The sequence below is a fragment of the Paralichthys olivaceus genome, chromosome 8 (assembly GCF_024713975.1).
Source record: "Paralichthys olivaceus isolate ysfri-2021 chromosome 8, ASM2471397v2, whole genome shotgun sequence".
In the NCBI taxonomy this organism is placed as follows: domain Eukaryota; kingdom Metazoa; phylum Chordata; class Actinopteri; order Pleuronectiformes; family Paralichthyidae; genus Paralichthys; species Paralichthys olivaceus.
In genome coordinates, this window is record NC_091100.1 from 19654859 (window position 1) to 19675000 (window position 20142).

A 20142-nucleotide genomic window follows, 5' to 3' on the forward strand; every position below is an offset into this window, starting at 1 on the left:
AGTTGTGACATCATATGTCAGGTCACATCTTTGCCTCTTAATAACTCCCTTGACTCATTTATTTTCCGGTAGCCTCTGGTGACGGCAAAAGGCTTTGGTAGTTTTGTGTTGTGGATGTAGTTAAGGAGCTGAGTCTGCTTCCAGCACATGTTGCCAAGGATCTGTAGCCGTGCACTACTGAGGAAAATTTGTTATTACACAATTGAGAATGCAGCCACCCCCACGTTCCTTTTAATAAGCTGTTTCCCAAAACAGAGATCACACCGGGTATGAAGGATCAAGGCAGTAACAGTATTCAGGCTTTATAACTGACACGAGACAAGCTGTATTACCCTAACAGCTGAGGAGTGATGTAGAGATGAGTAAGTAATTACTTGCTTGGTTATGAAAATGCCTGGATTTTACTGAGCAACATGAGTAAGCAGAACATTCATACTTTTGTGTGTTTTTAAAGCATTTTGAAAGTAAAGTTTTGTGTTCTTAGGGTTTTTGGAAGACCTGTTGATATTCAGTCATTGTTAATTGGATTGTTCAAGTCAATCATTACACAGCAAAATGCATTGAGAGCTAATTTAGGGCATTCAGTCAACGACGAGAACATCAAAATGTCTCTCCAAAAGCTAGAAACCATAAAACAAAGAACGTTAATAACGTAATAACATATAACTACATATATTTCTCAGATACTCTTATCCAAGGCTACTTAAAAACCCAGAGACAGCACAAGAGCTTCAGTACAGAAGGAGACAATAAGTATCTGTTCATAAGACCAAGTGCAGGAGCTTTGGGTAAAAACTGCGTAGTGTAGTTAGGGTTGTAAGGAGAAGATGAGAAGAGATAAGTCTATAAAACATTCTTGAAGATACAAACTCTGATAGCATTTGCTAACTCACTCTATTGACAGGGACCCAATATCTAAGACAGTCTAGACCCTGGACTTTTGTGAAGGGATGGTGATTCTGGATGATATTTCTTGGAGGAACTTAGTGAACAAGTAGGAGCATAAGCCTGTTCGATTGTGTTGAATTATACTGCAGGTGGGTATAGAACCTGACATTGTTCTTTTGGCTTTAGCAAGTTGTATTTGATGCTGGCAGCCAGTGGAGGTCCATGGACAACAAAGTGACATGAGCTCTTGTACTCTGAAGAAAATCTGTAAGGGTTTGAGAAGGATAACTGGTCATCAGACATGGCACCTAGGTTTTCATGACTGTGGTTGGTGAGAGATGAAGAGGTGGTGTTGATGTTTAAAATGTTTGTTTAGTGGGGATGAGTAGGTGTTCAGTCTTAGAGTGGTTTAACTAAAGGTGGCCTCTCCTTCATACATGTCTGAGAGACAAGTTGAGATTGACAATGCGACTGTGGGATCATCTGGCTCGATTGACAGGTACAGTTGTGTGACATTTGCATAGTGGTTATATGAGAACCCAATGCCAGTGGATAATTGGACCAAAGAAAGTTGTGTATATTGCAAAGAGAAGGGGTTCCAGCAACGAGCTGTGGGGCACCTCAGTTGGGAGGGGATGGTATAAGGACATTTGTCCATGCCATGACATAGAACACACGATGAGATAGAATTCACACTGAGAACGCACTTTGCCCTAGATGCCCTTTGGAGAGTAATACAAGTTCATTCAGATTCTAAAAAATCTGAAATTCATAAAGTATATTCTTTAGTGCAAAGGAATATACTTTGTGTCTCATGTGAAGGGAAAATGTTTTAGATATGTTTATTTTCACTGTAGTTATGTCTTTAAGATACTATCTTGGTAATTTGGGTGTTCTGCCTTATGTCATTCTTATGAAATGAAGGGAAATTACTGCCATTAGTGTCCCTGTATGATCATTATAAGGAGGAGCAGAATAATGATGATGATGATGATGATGATGATGATGATCCCTGTGTTCCAGTGATTATTGTGTCTTATTAGCAGAGACTGAGATGTGCACATTTGTACAAACCCTGAATTCAAGGTTTGCTGTGAAAATCAGGCCCAGTTTTTAAACAGTAAAGTTGTTGCACTGGTTATTGAGCTCCCGAGGTAGAGAACCATAATCAAGCCAAAAGGCAGTGATACTTTTTTTTATGAAAGTCAGAAACTTTAATTAACTGGCATCTCTTTGACATCTTTTGGTTCTCAGATGTACAGTAAAGCTGCTAATAGCTGCTAATAAACATGCACAGTGTGTATGGTCGGATATCTCTCTCTCCTACATTTAGTTTACTCTGCATTCGTATGTATGTATGTAGAAATGATTATATCTTTATCTAGTTTATGTTTCACTTCGATTTGAGCGGAAAAGAAAATAAGGCCCATTCAGCCTGTGCCTCACAGAGGGACAGAAAGCCCTCCAGCTTGGTCAGCCTGGTAACCAGGCTCTGTGCAGCACACTCTGGGAGGCAGAGCCACTTGCTTGTGCAGCAAGTCCCATCCCCCTCCTCCTACATTCCCTCTCTCCCTCTTTTCTCCATATTGTCCTCTTGCCCATTTCCCTCAGTGTTATAAATTACAAACGACACAAACCTTCCAGGCCTAATGCCCTGCCATGGACGCCTTCCAAGCTGCACTTTTTGGAGAGCCAAGAGGCTGGCTTCATTGATAACACCGGGCACACTGTCCGTCTCTCCATTTGCTGGCAGGAGGAAAAGCCTAAGACGGGCCCTTCACAGGCCTAAAAGACACCAGCGCTTTTTTACAATCAGCTGATGGAGCTCACTTTTCTGAAACTTCAGCAGCGGTAGTGTTTCATTTCAGGCGGCCATTTAAAACATATAAGTAATAAATAAAACTACTAAGAAGACTGAGTATCACAACTTTACCCAAAAGGATGCCCTATGATTTACATTCATGGATTCAAGAAGGAACAAAGTGATTTCGGGGGGGGGGGGGTCTTTGAAATTTAACACCAATAAACACAAAGTCAATGGGCCATGATGTGTCATTCTCAAAAGCGCATGTGATCATTTCATGACCACACACTGCCACAGAAGTGATGCTAAGGAAAATCAATCTAAAACAGACCCAACTGACAACTAAAAAGATGTATGTAGCCACTTAGTTCCACATATCAGCCTTTTAGTGCTGCCTGTTAAAAACAACCAAAATCAGCTTCTCCTCTCACATGTGACAAAGAAGAAGCATGTAGGATGTAAGTGATAAAAGCAGTTTGAATGCACTTTATAGGTCATTTAAAAAAAAATCCATATGCTGCAATAAGCAGGTTATTTGTTAGCCTGGTTCTAAATACACAGATTCATTTTTAGGTCACTCAGTTCTCTTGGTATGCCTGCCCTTTTTCCCTCTCTGGTGTCTCCCATCAAACAGCAAGGGGGGAAACTGCTAGTAGAGCCCCACTATGGGCTGCAGGCCCCTGCCACTGCTCCAGCTGACCCTCCAGACCCAGATCCAGCCTCCAAGTCTTAACCCCATCTGCAGCTGACCCCTCCAGCTTGAATTATTATTCCTGTCCTGTTTGCTTCCATTGCAGATGGTGACTCTGCTGTGTTCATACAATATATTTTAGTTGTTTTTAGTCAGCGATCTAGTCAGTTCATATCTTTTACTTGTGCCTCAGGAGACGGCTGTCAGTGGCATTAAATTAGATCATCAAGTTTTTCTTTGACATAAAATGAGTGTAGCAAGTGTAAAAATAAAGTGTGATTTCATGAGTTATGGTTAACTTGAACATTACAGCATGAAGACTTTGATTACTAAGGATTCATTATTTCAGATCAGTTCCAGCAAATGTAATAACACCATAACACTTTCACCATAAGGCTCTTCACATCTTTACAATGCAAGGTGGCAGTATTTTAACTCACACAAGCGTATATGAAATCATTTTGTATTACTCACCACTATAATGTTTTGTATTTTAGTCTGTGATTCTACCAATAACTTACTATGTTTCTCTTAAATTGTGAATATAATAAGGTGCTTACTAACATATTGTCGAGCAACAGAGTTAGTAAAGGTGAAAACTAAAATCAGGGAATACATAGCCAATGATGCTCTATGAAATATTATATCTATATCATAACTAAGTCATTACAGTGGGAGTCAATCAGTTGTCTACCTGGATGACATCAAGCATTCAAATTAGTTCATATTTATCTTAAAAAACGATGATAATATTCTCATCTCAAGAATCCATACAGTTTTATTTGAGAATAATTAAATAAATAACAAGTCGCTGTTGAAAGCAATTTGGTGAGTATAGTGTAGTAAATCAAAACAAGGTTGCAGGACATTCTTGCAGGTTTCATGTTTTCCTCAACAACCCACATTCTCAAAGTCTATTGCACACAGCACAAGAGCTTTTTTTTCTTGAGTACTTAGCTCATTCTAGCTTTAAGGATTTTGCCCCGGCTAATTGTTTTCATTGAGGTATTAATTATGAGTTTCAAAGCTGCAAGTACTCTGTGCCAAAAATACGTGTTTTCAGGTGTTTGATTTCCTTCCTCTGTTTGTGTCGCAGGTGAAAGTGCGTCAAATGATTCGGCTGCAGCATGACATGTTGTTAATATCACTGAAAGGCTTTCCAAAGGCAATTTAAGTTACAACAAAACTTGTGCTTAGTGGGTGTATCCATTTGACATATCTAAAAAGTACGGCACTTGGGGTTTATGGAAACAAATTGGTTATGCCTCTGCATCTGAAATGCTCAAGTGCTTACTGCACACAAAATTTACTTTTGCTAAAACCTTGGCAGCAAAGCTAAATATTGTATGTTGGGAACTTCTGTTCTTGGTGTCGCAGCTGCATCAAGTTTTCACACAGAGCTTTAAAGAGTCAGTTTTGTGTATTTCTGTAATTTTATGAAGTTCCTTGGGTTAGCTGTGCCAAAAGAGTTGACGTGTAAAACAAAATCTCCCCCTAAAATGTAAAATTGCAAACTTAAAACGAAACACAATTTTACTTTTTATATTTTTTCTTCTTCGAAACACCTCCCGCTTGGTTCTTGTCATTGTTGTATGATGTGCTCACCATTCAGCAGTTACAACACTCACATAACAGAGCAGCACCTGACCACAGGCCCATTCATTTATCCCCTCTAGTTTCCCATTGATGCCTCTCCTTATGACTGAGGCCCAGAGGAATCTCCACCCAGGGGACCTTTCAACAACAAACGCAGCCAGCTACGACAGCAAGCTGCTTCTCTGAATGAACAACAATGTCATTCCAGCAGTGTGCGTGTGTGTGGCTGTACTGTATAAATGTGTTGGTGTGTGCAGAGAAACACCACTGGCTAGTAGCAGTAGAGTGATCTTGTGACCAAGACCTCTTAATGATGGTTAGGAGCTGTGAGCAGACTTAACGTCTCTGCATTACCCTGATTAGTCCATATCATGGTCGCTGTATTGTTTGACTCAAAGGCCATCCGAGGCGAATGGGGCAAAGCATCAGTGCCTGAGCACAAACACCCAACTGGTTGACAGACTTATTTTTACACTGCAATAAATCTGCTTCAGCTGCCCTGAGTTAGAATAAAGACTAGGAATATATTAGATAAAAATAAGACCACAAAGACGTATGCTGTCTTCGTTCAGGCACAATGATCTTAGTGGTTTCTGTTCTCACTGAGCGTGTGAACAGGACTGTGTTTGATTCTCAGCTCAAGTGATGTCAATACTTCTCTCAGTGAAAACTGATATTCATAATATAAGCTGTAGTCCGTTACGCCTCAGTCTGCAGTTTAAACTCACCGACAACCTGGTTAAAAACAAAGTGGAAAAATTCATTACAAAATAGAAATTGTGTGTGTGTATATATATATATATATATATATATATATATATATATATATATATATATACACACACATACACACACAATATATGTCTGGGTGCTTATCCAATGCTACTCTATTTCTAACTGTGCCTAACACGAGATAGTGTTCCAGTTCTGTGGTCTGAGTGTATTTGCTCATCATGGTTAGAATGATGCTGCACGTTTTATGCAATACAATTATTAATGCAACCTGAGCTCTTGAGCAATGAGTGAGAATGTTATGCAGGAAAATTGAAGACTATCTGACAGTGTTTGGTCAAAATTGCAAGCGTCACTCAAACCATCCTTTTTTTCATTCAGAGGAACTTAATGAAACCAGTGCGTAACATTAATGCTAGTTTTGATAAAGTCCAAAGGGTGTGTGTGTGTGTGTGTGTGTGTGTGTGTGTGTGTGTGTGTGTGTGTGTGATCCCAGCTGATATTGGACAAGAGGCAGGGACAGGTTGCCACAGCATAATATATTGTTTCTGTATGTTGCTTGGACAGAATTTGTGCACTTCAGCCTCAGCTCTATTCCTCTGCATTCTACTGGCTGATGAATTTTGACTTGTTGCACAATAAAAGTCCACAGTGCATAAAAAAAAAAATCAGAGAGCATAGCAGTTATCCGGGAGCAGGCGTTTCACGTGCACACACAGAAGCAGCATGAGCGCGAGGAGAAGAGCTGAAGCTCGAGCGAAGGAAATCTGTTCAAGTAACAGAATATCTGAGTGCAAGCACACAGTTTGAGCAGAAGAGGCACAAACCGTAGCATAAGCAGGGGAAATTTGAGTGTGTGTGTGCAGTGTGACAACATTACAAAATGTGAACATGAAATCAAAAAGTCCTGCTCTCAAACTTAAAGGTTCAGTATGTAAGATTAAGGTGAAAGGGATACTGGCAGAAATTGAATACAATAAATAAAATAATCCCAGTAACGTATTCACAAGTATGTGATCATCTAAATTGTACGAATTGTTGTATTCTTTACCCTAGAATGGGCCCTTTATATTTAAATACTTTCTCTTTATGGAGGCCGCCGTGTTTTTTTACAATAGTCGAAACTGGACAAGCTTAACACCTTTTTAGTTTTTTGACAAGGCTACCACGGGTTCTATTATGTTTGGAAGGGGAGGGTGAGGTGAGGTGTATTCAGCTGCAAAATGCAACTTCACCACTAGATTTCACTAAATTCTACACACTGAACCTTTAAAGACCATCCTCTTGAATAAAGAGAATAAAAAGGGGAAGAAAAAACATACTGAAGAAACCCCACACAGACACGAGGAGAACATGCTAATTCCTCATAGACAGACCCTGACCGAACTGGGATTCAAACCAAGAACCTTCATGCTGTGAAGCAGTGGTGTAATGTTTAAATGTCTTTAAAAGTAGTGTCAGCTAATATTAGGATTAACATTCATTAGTTACCAGTGTATTGATGAGGACTTGGGGCAATTTTCAAATGTTTTTTTTTTTTCTTTCAAATTTGAAGTATCTACAGGAAACTATGTCTTGTTCTTGTGCTTGTACATCATACTGTGTTTTTGAGACAAGTGTTGGACTAAAATAGTGACTAAGGGGATCCTTGTGTCGCCACATGTTTGACGTCACTCGTAGGATTTCCTCAGAAGTCTAGAGTCTCTGTAGAGCAGCAGCAGCACTTCCCCTCTAAGTCAAAGGTCAAGGTTCATTTGCTCCTTTATTTATATTAACAAATTGAAAGACTTCAATTTTTCTGATTAATTTAAGATACTTGTGGAGGAAATAGGAACACATACACGCAAACATAAAGACAGACAGACACACATTCCATTTATGTCTCCAGATAATATGGGCAAAGACAGAATGATGTTATTTCACCGTGTGTATTCAGACCAAATGTTTATGGAAATCAAGACATTATAAATAGTCGACATGTCGCCAGCATCAGGGTAAAGGTTTTGCCCATTTAATGGAAAAATGTGTCACATTATTTGGAAACTGAGCTCATTTTTTTTTCTTCACTGGAGGTAAGATCATCAGATGGGTTCCCATCACCCTAACATTGCTCTATATTTGTCAGTGCTCAAATATTTGGAAAAAAAGGAGGAGCGCAAGAGAGAGTAGAAGGGCAGTGATGAGTGAACAGGACAGATACTGACCCCTCATACTCCCACCCCAACTCTGCGAGCCTTTTGCGCCTATTTATAGGGGGAAAATTGCGCTATGGAAAAATATGACAAAGCTGCATTCCATAAATAAGCTGGGAATGGTGGAAAAGAGCACACGGCTTAGTCTCTGAAGGCCTGAGTGGTGGTTCTCAGGCTTGGCTTTGGAGTCTCCACACACCACAGGAACAGGGCTGTAGCTAGCATTAGTCAAGTTTCGATCCAAATGTGGTGCAAAATTTTCTGTATTTACAGAAAGTTGGTGGGAGGTGCATGAAATGATGCATGTTTGCGTTCAATTTAATTTGGATATTCTGAATTGATTCATCAGTGCAGGTTGTGTTTAGTCAGGTCCCATTGGAGAGCAATGGTGCCAGTTTAACACTAGAGAAACCATAATGGATAATATAGTGTTAGTTTGTTTTATTTAGAGAAACATGACTCCATGGCTCCACATGGATGGGATGTTTTTGTCTGCCCCATGTTTCTGTCTCTTTTGTTTTAACTTCGATGCACATTTAAATCGCCTGCATCATGTCGTTCTTTTGCCAACACACCAACTTTTCAATCTCAGCAGAGCACCCATTTGAGTTTTTAACATAGTCAGTAGGGATCTGAAGTGTAGTTTATATGTTCATTATTTAAAGTTATATAGTGGTCGTTTTATTTTGTTGGTCTGTCGGTCAGTTCATCACTTTTTGACCAGTCTGGGCTGAAATATTTTAACAAACATCAAATGAATTACATAACGCCAACGCACTTTGTTGATCCTTTGGTCCTTCCTCCAACATCATCATAGGCTTTTGAGGGAAATGTCTCAATGGTTTCTTAATCATTTGGGTGATCAGATCAGTCTGCCAAAAAAGTAGTTTATGACCAAATACCTTCAAAACTAAGATATGGTGCTATTGACATTAGCATGTAAGCATCATCACAGTGACTATTAAATTCAACTCAGTTTTATTTGTATTGCACCAAATCACAAATACATAATCTCAAGTCCAACTTTACAAAGGTGCTAACATTAGTCTTGTTTATAATTCATAATTTTTTAATTAGTTTATTTTAATCCCACAAAAAATTAAGAAATAAATGAATAAACTTGAATTTGTGACCATGACCCTGGGTAGTGGATCTGTTGCTTTGCATCTTCATCTTTTCATAGCCACTGTTTAAATGTAATTCTGAAACACATTAACTGAACAAACATGTTGTGGTCCCCGACTGTCTCCTCAGTGGGATTAAGCACTTCCTGGTACCTTAGTCATTTGCTGCTTTGTTGTTAAGGGAAACAAAAAAATCCTGTGTATGTGTGTGTGAGACTTCACTCGATTACAAATGTAAACTGAAACTGCCATTTACAGTGCTAATGACTCAACCGTTATTCTGAGAAATCTTCAGAAATCACATTTAATGACTGTAGTGTTCCAGTTTTTGTCCAAGAAAACATGCTGCTTTAATGGATGAAATTGAAAGTGAATTGACCCCTGACCCTGATGTGTGCAGTGAGCCTGTGTGCTGGACTACCCAGCATGCATTCAGTCTCAGCCCAGCTAGACAGCCCCAGATGTCAGGCAGCAGTGGTGGCTTATAGGACCCCAGACGACTGGTCTTTGCGAGGACACACTCTCCCTAAGGCCCGCTGCCAAGTTCCAGGCTCCAGAGGGTCCAGAGGGTCAACCTCTCCACTCTACCTCCAGTCCCCCCCCCCAGCCACAAAATCCACCGCCATAACAGCAGCTTAGGAGCTATGAATAAACAGGCTGTCATTGTCTCATAATATATTTATGGAAGACAGAAGCTGCATTTTTTCAGTTGCTTGTGTGGTATTTTGTCTTTGTGGGAAACTGGAAGGTTTGCATCCCATCTTGTGGGACAGCGAGACAAAACGATTTGGAGTTGAGCTACTGTGCAAAACAACGTGCGTGCGTGCGTGCGTGCGTGCGTGCGTGCGTGCGTGTGTGTGTGTGTGTGTGTGTAAGCAGGACAGTGCAAGACTTTAGAAAACAGAAGAGGAGTTTATATGGATACAAGACTCATAAACTGGCAAATTTCATTTTATAATCTCTGCAAAATAGTCCTGCCTGATCACTTGCATAATTTAAGAAGAAAGTTAATGGTAGTCATTATAGCTAAGCTGTTGCTTGAGAAATTGCGAGTTCCACTGCACTTTTTGCAAAATTTAAATAAAATTAATATAATGAGAGCAAGAAAGAATCCGAATCTATCATAAAACCATCGCCCATGCAATGAAATTTCCCGTGTGAGTTTAACAAGTTTTATTTTACTTTCAACTGCTGTTAATATTTCTCTTAATGAAGATTCATATTCATAATATACACTATAGTCTAATATGTTGCAATCCCTAGCTAAAAGTTAAATTGCTTAGCTAATTACAGATATTTTTGACCAACATCCTGATCAAAAACATGTGGGAAACAAAATAGGAAATAGAAACTGCAGTGCGTCAATCTGGCTGTATGCCTATCTGTCTGTTTGTATTTACAATTCTAGCAGCATGAAAACTCTCAAGGGACTGAAACATTGGTTGTTTTGCCATTTTTGGCTAAGCAGAAATATCTCAACATCTTTTTGATGAATTGTCACAGTTTTGTACAGACAGTTATGGTCCCAAGGAGATGAATCATACTGATTCTTACTCACAACATTAACCAGACTATTAGTGTTCATCAACACTAGCTGCACTCTGAGCCCAGCAAACTGATGTAAATGCTAACATCAGTTTGCTATGCGCACAAAGACAGAAAATATTAACCTGGTCACAATCGCATAATTTAGCAAATTATCACTGAACACAAAGTTCAACTCTGATGTGAATGTCATTGGCTTTGCAGGTATCTAGTCAAGAACTGTAGAACGGATCAAATGTTTGTCCTGGTGATGATGCTGGATGGAACCTTTGGGGATCACCAATAAAATGGAATAACATCCTATAGTTAGTTTTACCTTAGACTAAAAACTTAAGCATCATGCATGGTGTCGAAATCAAGTCAATGCACCTTTATCACTGGAATGTATCCCCTGGGGGCCATGAATCTATGTGCATAGTTTTACCAATTCAAAACAATGATATTAAATTACTTTATAGGATAAACGAAAACTTGGACCTCTTGGTGGTGCTAGGGGAAAGTAAGGGAATCACCAAAGTCATTACAATTCTACCTAGAGGGGAACATAAATTAATCATCTGGTACTTCTGGTACCACACGTTGTGCCAGTTCATGCAGAAGTTGTGAACAAAAAAAAATTTGACCTGCAGGTGGCACTAGATGGAAAGCCAGGGGCTCTCCAATGTCACTAGGATTCATCCTCTTGTTAATATTTAAAAGAGATATTTCTCTTTGGTGAGTGATCAACTGACGGACAATGTCTTCCCTGGAGCCACAGCTCCAATGGCAAACATTTTTTTCTCAATACAGACCAAATGACTTCAAAATAAAACATACAAAATAATACGAAGAAAACATCTGTTCAATGGAATTTGTGAATTTTCTGTCTCCTTACATTGCTGCCCATGGGACAGACCCGATGATAAACACAACTCAACGTTGCATAAACACATTTTTCTCTGTTATTTCAATAACATCCCATTCATTTTTGTCCTGTGTGTAATGTTTTTTTTTAACTAGCGACCTATGCAACCTCTTAAAGCTCTTACAATAGGTCATCGTTAATAGTTCCTCAAGTAACCCCGTCAGTAGAAGAAGGCGATAGTGTTGATGTGGACAAACATCCTGTTAGTTTAGCTTATCAAACAAGTGACTATTGCAGATTGTGTTTGATCTTTTCCACCTCTTATCAGTTGGCTTACATAAAGGTCGGAGGTCAGGCCTGGTTTTGTATCAGAAGGGTGAAGTTCAGATTGTTTGTTCAGTTTTTTCTATGATTAAATCTCCATATATGGAGGGTAGAGACAATTAAAGGGCAGCAGTTTACCAATACAGTATATGCAATGTAAAAATGACATGCACATTTACAGTATGTACTGTACATCTATAATTTGTCCATTCTGTGGAGGGTTGACTGGAAAGAGTACATTACTATTTATATTTGATATGTCTTTCTTGAATAGTAATGATTGTGCACTAGTAAGTTGGCCCTAATTTTTATAAGATTATTTGGTACATTTTTTTTATTGTTCCCTCTGAAAGGTTGTATATTTTTTGCACCACTAAGGAGGTTATGTTTTCATTTTTGTTAGTTTGTTAGTCAGCAGGATGACGCAAACTACTCAAATGATTTCCATGGATTTTGTTGAGAAATGGGGTATGACCCAAGGAAGAACCCAGACAATTTTAATACTGCGAGATCTGACATTTATCAACATTTTCATTTATTCTTTTCAAGAATATTTCATTGATTGTAATGAAAAAAAAAGTGTTTTTGTGTTGTTTAGGAGACTGGGGTGGTTTCATAAGGAGAATGTTGGGCCGATCTGGTCTTTATATATAAATTCTTAAAGAAGTAGTTTGAAATTTCAGGAAATATGTCAAATTTGTGTCGATGTTTTTAGTTTGTTTAAATTTTTGTGACATCATGTTAATAAGGAGCTGTTACCTGTCAACAGAGCTGTGCTAAGTCTAAGCTAATTGCTGCTTAATTGATATCTACTGTACAAACATGAGAACGGTGTTAATATTCTCATCTAAGTCTCGGGAAGAAATAAGTGAATTCCCAAAATGTATAGTAGTCCTTTAATGGGCCCGAAATAAATACCTGAGATGGTAAACAAATGTGTCCTTGCTGAAAACAAAAGATTTTCTATTAGATTCATATATTCACATATTTCCTGGATTTTCACCTTCATTTGTTTTCTTTTTGTGTTTATAAACCTGATGTGAGTGGATGCCATTAAAGTGAAGGAAGTGAACATTGATCTGTTTCACTGTGCTGGCCACTCCATTTGCCTTTTCCCTCCCCAGGCAGTTTAGAGTAATTGCTTGCTCAAGGACTGCAGAGGCCTGATTGCTTTAACCCACCAAAGCTCCATTTGTGTTTGTCCTACTTAAACACAAGCCCTCCGTGATAAAGCAATATGCTGAAGATGTCATTGACACCTTGATAGAAATAGTTAGACTCCTGCTGTTGTTGGACACTTGAAAATAAGATATAGATCCTGCCTGCCACTTTGTGTTAGAGGATTTCTGCGTTTACATTATTAATATGTCTCTTTGGAGATCTACCCTGTTAGGTGTAACCTGAGTGAATTTGTTGAAAGCATCACTTCTGTGTCTGATACCTGCAACATTCTCTCGCTCAGCCTCTAATGCTCTGCACATCGGTGTGCTGTCATAGTGTTGTGAGGAGGCAGTGAGCTGCAGTGCTATAAAACATTCTTGGTGATCAGCCCTTTCAGCCTCTGCTAGTCTGCACCAAAGCTTTAGCTGAAACAGCACCTGACTCCACTGTGATGTACCTGTGTTCTCCAAAAATAACCACACACATGTTCGCACACCCATGTGCCCATGCACTCGGACACAAGCACATGCACACGTACGCACACAGGACCACCGATGTCCTCCATTATTTACACCCCGGTGTATCTGCATGCAAACGGCCCATTCCGAGACAATCTGATCACACAGCGGAGGCTTCGCCCAGTCTGTTCCTTCGCTCGGTGAGAATATCGCCGGGGCGGAATGGAAACTTCATTTTGCAGGGGCTAATATTAGCCTGGGCCTCTGGAAAATTCCTTTTAAATGATCACAAGCTGAGAAAAGGCAAAGAATTTGTTTAGTGTTTTGCCTGACAGTATTCTCTGCATACACAGCAGTTTGTTTCTTTTTTTCAGATGGTACAGCACACAGGAGGGTCCTGGGAACACAGATGTGGAGGGAGGGAGGGCTGAGGGAGGACATATGATGAAATTTAGGACGGTTTGACTGTCACTCTCTCTGTCTCAGTCTCTGCTGCCGCTGTTAACATCCTTGAACTACCATGTTGTGCATCCCTGCTCACTGAAGAGATCACAGCACTGTCTCCTGCTCTGTGTGTGATTGTAACTCGCACTGCAGCCTCAGTGTCATAACAGCAACACTATCTGACATGAGTGATTTATTTTTACTTTCTGTTAAGTATCTACCTCTAATACATGTCAGATTGGTACATTATAAGTGGATCCCTGCCTGTTTGTTCCCCTGTAACTCCACCACTGCCTGAACTATATTCAACTCTCTTTATCTTTACACGACCCTAACTTGATAACCTGTGTGTGTATGTTTTTCTAGGAAAATCCCACCTGGCCATAGTTCAGAGGGTGAACAATGAGGGTGAGGGAGACCCTTTCTACGAGGTCCTGGGTATCGTCACCCTTGAGGACGTTATCGAAGAAATCATCAAGTCAGAGATCCTGGACGAGACTGACTTGTACAGTAGGTCTCGCTCTTAAAGCTCATACTTTTTAGGCTTTTAAGATTTCACAGCTCACCAGCCTGTCAAAGTCAGAGCCCTGGTCTAGAATCCATGACCTGTTATGAACTCATTTGAGTGGGTGGACTTAATTAAATAGCGCTCTTACAGCACAGTGATGGTTTAAAGCAAGTTAATTTAAGTCTAATTTGTGCAGCAGAACTGCTGAAAATCCAGATATTTCCCTCAGCAGTTGTTGGATAACTAAACAAAGTTAAAAGTAGAATGAATGGCCTGATATTGATCAGCCAATATTGTTCCATGTCTGCTGTTTGTTAGATAATTACAGACACAATGTTTTGAGGTTTTGAAGGCCCAGTAAAATGGTCCAGTTAACTTTCTATAATGTCACATATTACAGAGTGAAACATGAGTAAGGTTTTAATTTAAGAAGTGGTGATCAAATTTGATCAAATCACGACCTCTACAGTTAAATAATCAATTTAAACACAAACAGAACCTTCCTACTACATTGTTTCTCTACTTGCTCCTATGAATCACAAGCTGAAGGTCAAGAGTTGTGTTGTTTGTTGGTGAGTCACCCAAATTGAATTTGAAAGATTACATTTATGCAGGCACCCCCAGATGCAGGAAGAGCTATCAGAAATGTTTCAGTGTTTTAAGAGAAATGAAGAGAAACGGGAGGGAAAAGAGAAAACAGAAAACACAGGGACACACAAAGTGCCTAAAGTTAAGTTCAAACAAATGAGGGGATCATTAGATATTTTTATTTTTAGTTCCATTACAAAAGTTAGTTTATTGTGTAGTTTTTTCACTTAAGAGTCTTAATGTGTATTTTCTACCAAACCTGAAAAACGTATGATTTTATATTCAAGGATGATTAAATAAGGATCTTTCTTTTCTTTCTTTAGAACCTTTACTTTTATTCAGGCTTTTTCACACCAAACTTGCGCCAGCTGTGCTGTTATAGTAAATGGTATCAGAGAAGGCCTGCAGACATGGAGTTCATGCCAGTCTATTTGTTGCCGTAATACATATGGCTTTAAGTAATGCTAAGAATGTGCTAAGCTAACAACGTAGCCCCCTATAGCTCTCCTTTAGTTCTGAGAAGGACGCCACAGCTACGTTTCTGGAAAAAGCAATAAGCTTTTGGGTAACTCAAGTTTAGTCACCCTCTGACCCGGGACCACTAGCTCAGTGTCTGTGGAGGGATATGGATTGACACTTGTTCTTGTTGCAGAAAAAAAGTTTTGTGTCTCAACCTCGTCTTTTAATTTTCCCTCCTCAGCTGACAACAAGACAAAGAAGAAAATCACCCATCGGGAAAGGAAGCAGGATTTCTCGGCCTTCAAGCCGACCGACAATGAAATGAAGGTTAAAATATCACCTCAGCTTCTGCTGGCTACCCTGCGTTTCCTAGCAACAGGCAAGTGGGCTGCGTTGCTGCTTGACTTCCCCCAGTGTGCCCTCAGCCCCTCACTGTGGGGAAAGTGTGTGTGTGAGCTGTTTGTGTGTGCATGTGCCCGTATGGGCTTTGAATTTTTGGGCAAGTGGATGTAGGGAGGAGTGAGTATGTGTGTAGAATGAGTATCTGTTGTGTGTCTGTGTGAGGGAATGAGTTGTGTGAGGACTCGGAGCAAGCGTGTTGGTATGCATGTGTGTGTGTGTGTGTTTGTGAAGAGGTGGAAGGCCTTTCGGGAGCGCGGCACGGGATGTCTGTGCAAAAGCAGGCGTCTATTTGCTTGCATGTCATGCACTGAAGGTTGCATGTTGAGATCTTTGCTAACAGCTTTAAAAACACCACCCTGTTTGCTTATACTCGTTCCTCGGTGACATCACGTCCAGCATTTTTGGCCTCTGATCTCTGTTCTCACACAAGTCGACATACTTAGTGTAAAATGTGAAATATTTCACCCGCTTTCCCTTGGGAAATGGATTTCTGAACCGGCAGAAGGATATCCAAGTACTACTACAGCAGCAGCAGCAGCAGTTGACTATGTCTCCGTGCAGTTGGAATTGCTTTAGAACTTTGACCTAGCAGCTAAGCATTGATTAAGTTCCCCTAAAGACTATTAGGGAGTTTAGTTCCTGGTGGTGGAGCCGGCAGCCAGCTGACACATATCACCGCCACTGAGTTGAAGGAGCTGATTGGCCCATTAGGTGGTTGAGGCCGACCTGTCACGGTTCGGTTACGTCTTTTAAAAGGTCTCTGTTAGTTTATGTATGGAGATGTTTGGATGCAGTAACAGCTGAAAATATGGAGGTTTTCTTGGAACCAAAGGTGAACTTTTCAAATTGTTCGTTAATAAACTCCCCAAAATCTAAAAAGTTGTAGTTTGTAAAATAAAAAACATAAAATCAGCAAAGTCTCAAGCTAGAACCAACCAAGGATTACCATTTTAGTTTGAACGATGTCATTCCTGAGGTGATGAAATGACGATTGGTCGAATTCAAATCTGGATTCATATATTCATTATCTTGTTAGGTGTCATGTTTGGTTTTCCTCACTTCATGTTCTCGCTCTCTCTCCCTCCTCAGAGGTGGAGCCATTCGCACCGGTGCAGATGTCAGAAAAGATCCTGCTGCGCTTGTTGAAGCATCCGAACGTCATCCAGGAGCTGAAATACGATGAGAAGAACAAGCGGGCGGCAGAGCACTACCTCTTTCACAGGAACAAGCCCGTGGATTATTTCATCCTCGTCCTGCAGGTGCGTTGGCATGACGACAAACCAAAGTAAAGGATACATCAGCAAATTTGTTCCAAATCGGACTCACGACTGAACTGCATATAAAAAGATTTACAGCACAAACATTTCATTTAGATGCTACATTCAAAAGCAATACAAGCATTTGCAAGCTGAAACCACAACGTTCTGATGTACGTGTTTCTCAAAACTATAGTGGTAACTACGTACAAAGCAGAGCATGAAAAACTAAATCTATTAATATTCCTTTTGTTTGTATATTTGTGTATTTCTGCTCCGATAAAGAGACTTGTGTTTTCTCAAGTTAGACTTAATCACAAACATCCAAAGAGACAACAGACAACACAGAAACCTTTAAGGCTCTTTAATAACGGGTGTCATGTGCTCCTGTCTAACCTACTCAGCCACTAACACACTGTGTTGCACAAACTTGTGTTCATGGTGTTAAAAAAAAAGCAGATATTTCACTTATACATAGCAACAGCTAATAGTTCTGGTACATTTTCTTTTTTTTAAATGAATTAATTTAACCTCCTAGGTTGGGGGACAGGGATAGGAGGATTTTATGTTTTCATGTGTGTTTGCTTGTTTGTCTGGTTGTTGTGAGCATTACACATAAACCACAGGATGGATTTCCATCAAACTTGGTGGACAGATGTGGTCGGGGTCAGGGAAGAACTCATTACATTTTGGTTTGAACAAACAAAAAATGACGACATGGAATGGGAGAGACTGGGATCAAACCATGAACCTTCTGCTTAGTAGTTATTTAGGCATGAGATTGGGTTTAGGTAAGCTCGTGAGTCTTTTTCAAACTGCCTGTTGTGAACTCCAGACTAAACCAAATGTGGAATCTCTTTAGTTTGAAATTGGGTTGTTCAAACAAATGTGGATCAAACCATGTAAGTTCACCAAGCAGGTGTTCATGGTATGATTGCACTGCAGTACAGTTTGGAATAAAACATGCCACAATGCCACAAATAAACAGCTCATTACTAATACAAAGAGAGAAACATCACCTCAAAGTAAATCATGCTGAGAGTGAAAGAAACTGAGAACTTACACAGCATGTGACGTGTTTTTAAGGCATTTCAATGAATCGTGATGCATTTTCAAAAATGAAAGTTCACTCATTATCCACTCACCACTGTGCCGACAGAGGGTTAGGTGATGTGTTTGAGTCCACAAAACTCTTTTGGAGTTTCAGGGGTACACAGTGTTGCAGCCAAATCCAGTAAAATTGAAGTAAATGATGGACACTTCTTCAAACTTTAAAAAACAACAGAAAGAAATAAAATGTCTCCATGCTGCTCCTGTGGTGTCATCCAAGTGTCCGTTAGCTCTGACGTTCAAATTTGACTTGAAACTGCTTCATCTACACCATGTTTTTAGCCTAAATGTCCACTCTTATGCTCCTCCTGTCTTCAGTACAGAACTGTGCATTCACAACAGGCCTCTGGCAGTACACTACTCCCCCCTGTTACACTTATACCTGTCCTACCTAGAACACTGGGACAGAGTAACTCCTTGGTAAGAGGATGTGCTGCAACAACTTGAATGTTACACAGGAAACTATCGAAATTAAATATGATTAAAGCGTTTTAAATGATAGTGGGGCAATGCTGTATATACAGAAAACTAAATTCTACAAGTGCACAATATCGCTGTGGAATTATTCCATCTGAAAGTGCAAACTATACAGCTCAACAGGAAACTCACAATTTGCATAATAACTGAAGTTATTAAAATAACCCATAATACAATGTGCACCAGAACTAGGGTTACGGTATCTCTGGATCAGGTGAGGTCCAGGTGGGACAAGTGCGAGGTCACTACCCTTGAGACCAGGCTTATAGGAGCACATTGGGAGCTATTAAACCGAGCACGGATTTTCTGAAAGTAGTAAAAAGGAGAGAGAAGAGAGAGGGAGGAGTGGTGTGGGTGGATTTGTTCTAAACTCACGGGCAGGGTGAATAAATATATTTGAGCAGATTTTGTAGAGGGTGGCAGTGGGATTGCAAAGCCCAAAGCTGTAGCGGAAATCCTAGAGAGGAAGGATGAAAGACTATACTGTAACTGACACAATGAAGCACTAATGCAGAACATCCATTCCGACTTGATGAGAAGTTGTATAGTCTGAAAGGGTATGGATACAGATGTAATCAAATGCAAACAGCATGAAATGCAAATGTAAACGTCTACGATATTGGTTGGTTGTGTGTCTTTGTAGATAATAACTTGTTTGTTACCGTCACAGGGGAAAGTGGAGGTGGAGGCAGGAAAAGAAGGGATGAAGTTCGAAGCAGGACCGTTCTCCTTCTATGGGATGATGGCTCTGACAGCGTCGCCAGGTACGACCGACTGACACATACATCCTGTCTTTGTCCTCCGTGTCATGATTGATCAGTGTCTTTTAATGGTCCATGTATACGTTCTCAGATAAAAATAGTTATTTTGAGTAAAATATTCAAATGCAGCTTTTTGGGGAAAAATAATTAGAATGAATAATTGAATGCTGGGATGAGCTCCAGCTACTCCCAGCAACCCTCATAGAATAATTGGTATGGATGAATGGATGGGCAAACAATTTAAAAGGAGGAATTGAATGTTTGCTTAGCTTTATCTTCTTTTTCACTTATTCTTTGATCAGACACCATCTAACATTTTAATACTTCCTACTTCTCTTATTTTGTAAAATAATACGATTTTGTGTTGTGATCACTTAAACATTTAAAATATGAAAATATATCATAAGTATAGTTTGTGTGTCAGTTGCAATAGTTATGTCATAGCAGCACAATTTTAACTTTCTCTTATATCCTATGGAAAATGTGGAATGGACCTGTCCACTGTTTGCCTTCACTTTGCCCTCGCTGTATAATAACCAGGTTCAGTTCACTTCAGTTTTATTTGTATAGCACCAAAGAAACCCAAAGACTGTAAGACTGTCCTACAGTGACATCATGAGAAAGTGTCACACAGTGATCCACTCATCCCCTCAGTTCATTCATAAACTCTTAATACTATTCTCAGCATTTCTCATCTGCCATGATAACTGTGGGCGGTGAGATCTGAGAGACACCTACTGGGGAAAAAGTAGAATAACCCTCTATGTGTGCGTAGGTG

The 20142-nt window shown here is 39.8% G+C and overlaps 1 protein-coding gene across 1 annotated transcript in view; it reads left to right on the forward strand.

Annotated features, from left to right (window-relative positions):
• Positions 1-20142, forward strand: part of cnnm2b (cyclin and CBS domain divalent metal cation transport mediator 2b) — a 33951-nt gene that overhangs the window by 7686 nt on the left and 6123 nt on the right. The window contains exons 2-5 of the mRNA XM_020083747.2: positions 14170-14313; positions 15600-15737; positions 16850-17019; positions 19274-19367. Of these exons, the coding sequence (XP_019939306.1) occupies positions 14170-14313; positions 15600-15737; positions 16850-17019; positions 19274-19367 (546 nt within the window). The remainder of the gene's footprint in view (positions 1-14169; positions 14314-15599; positions 15738-16849; positions 17020-19273; positions 19368-20142) is intronic.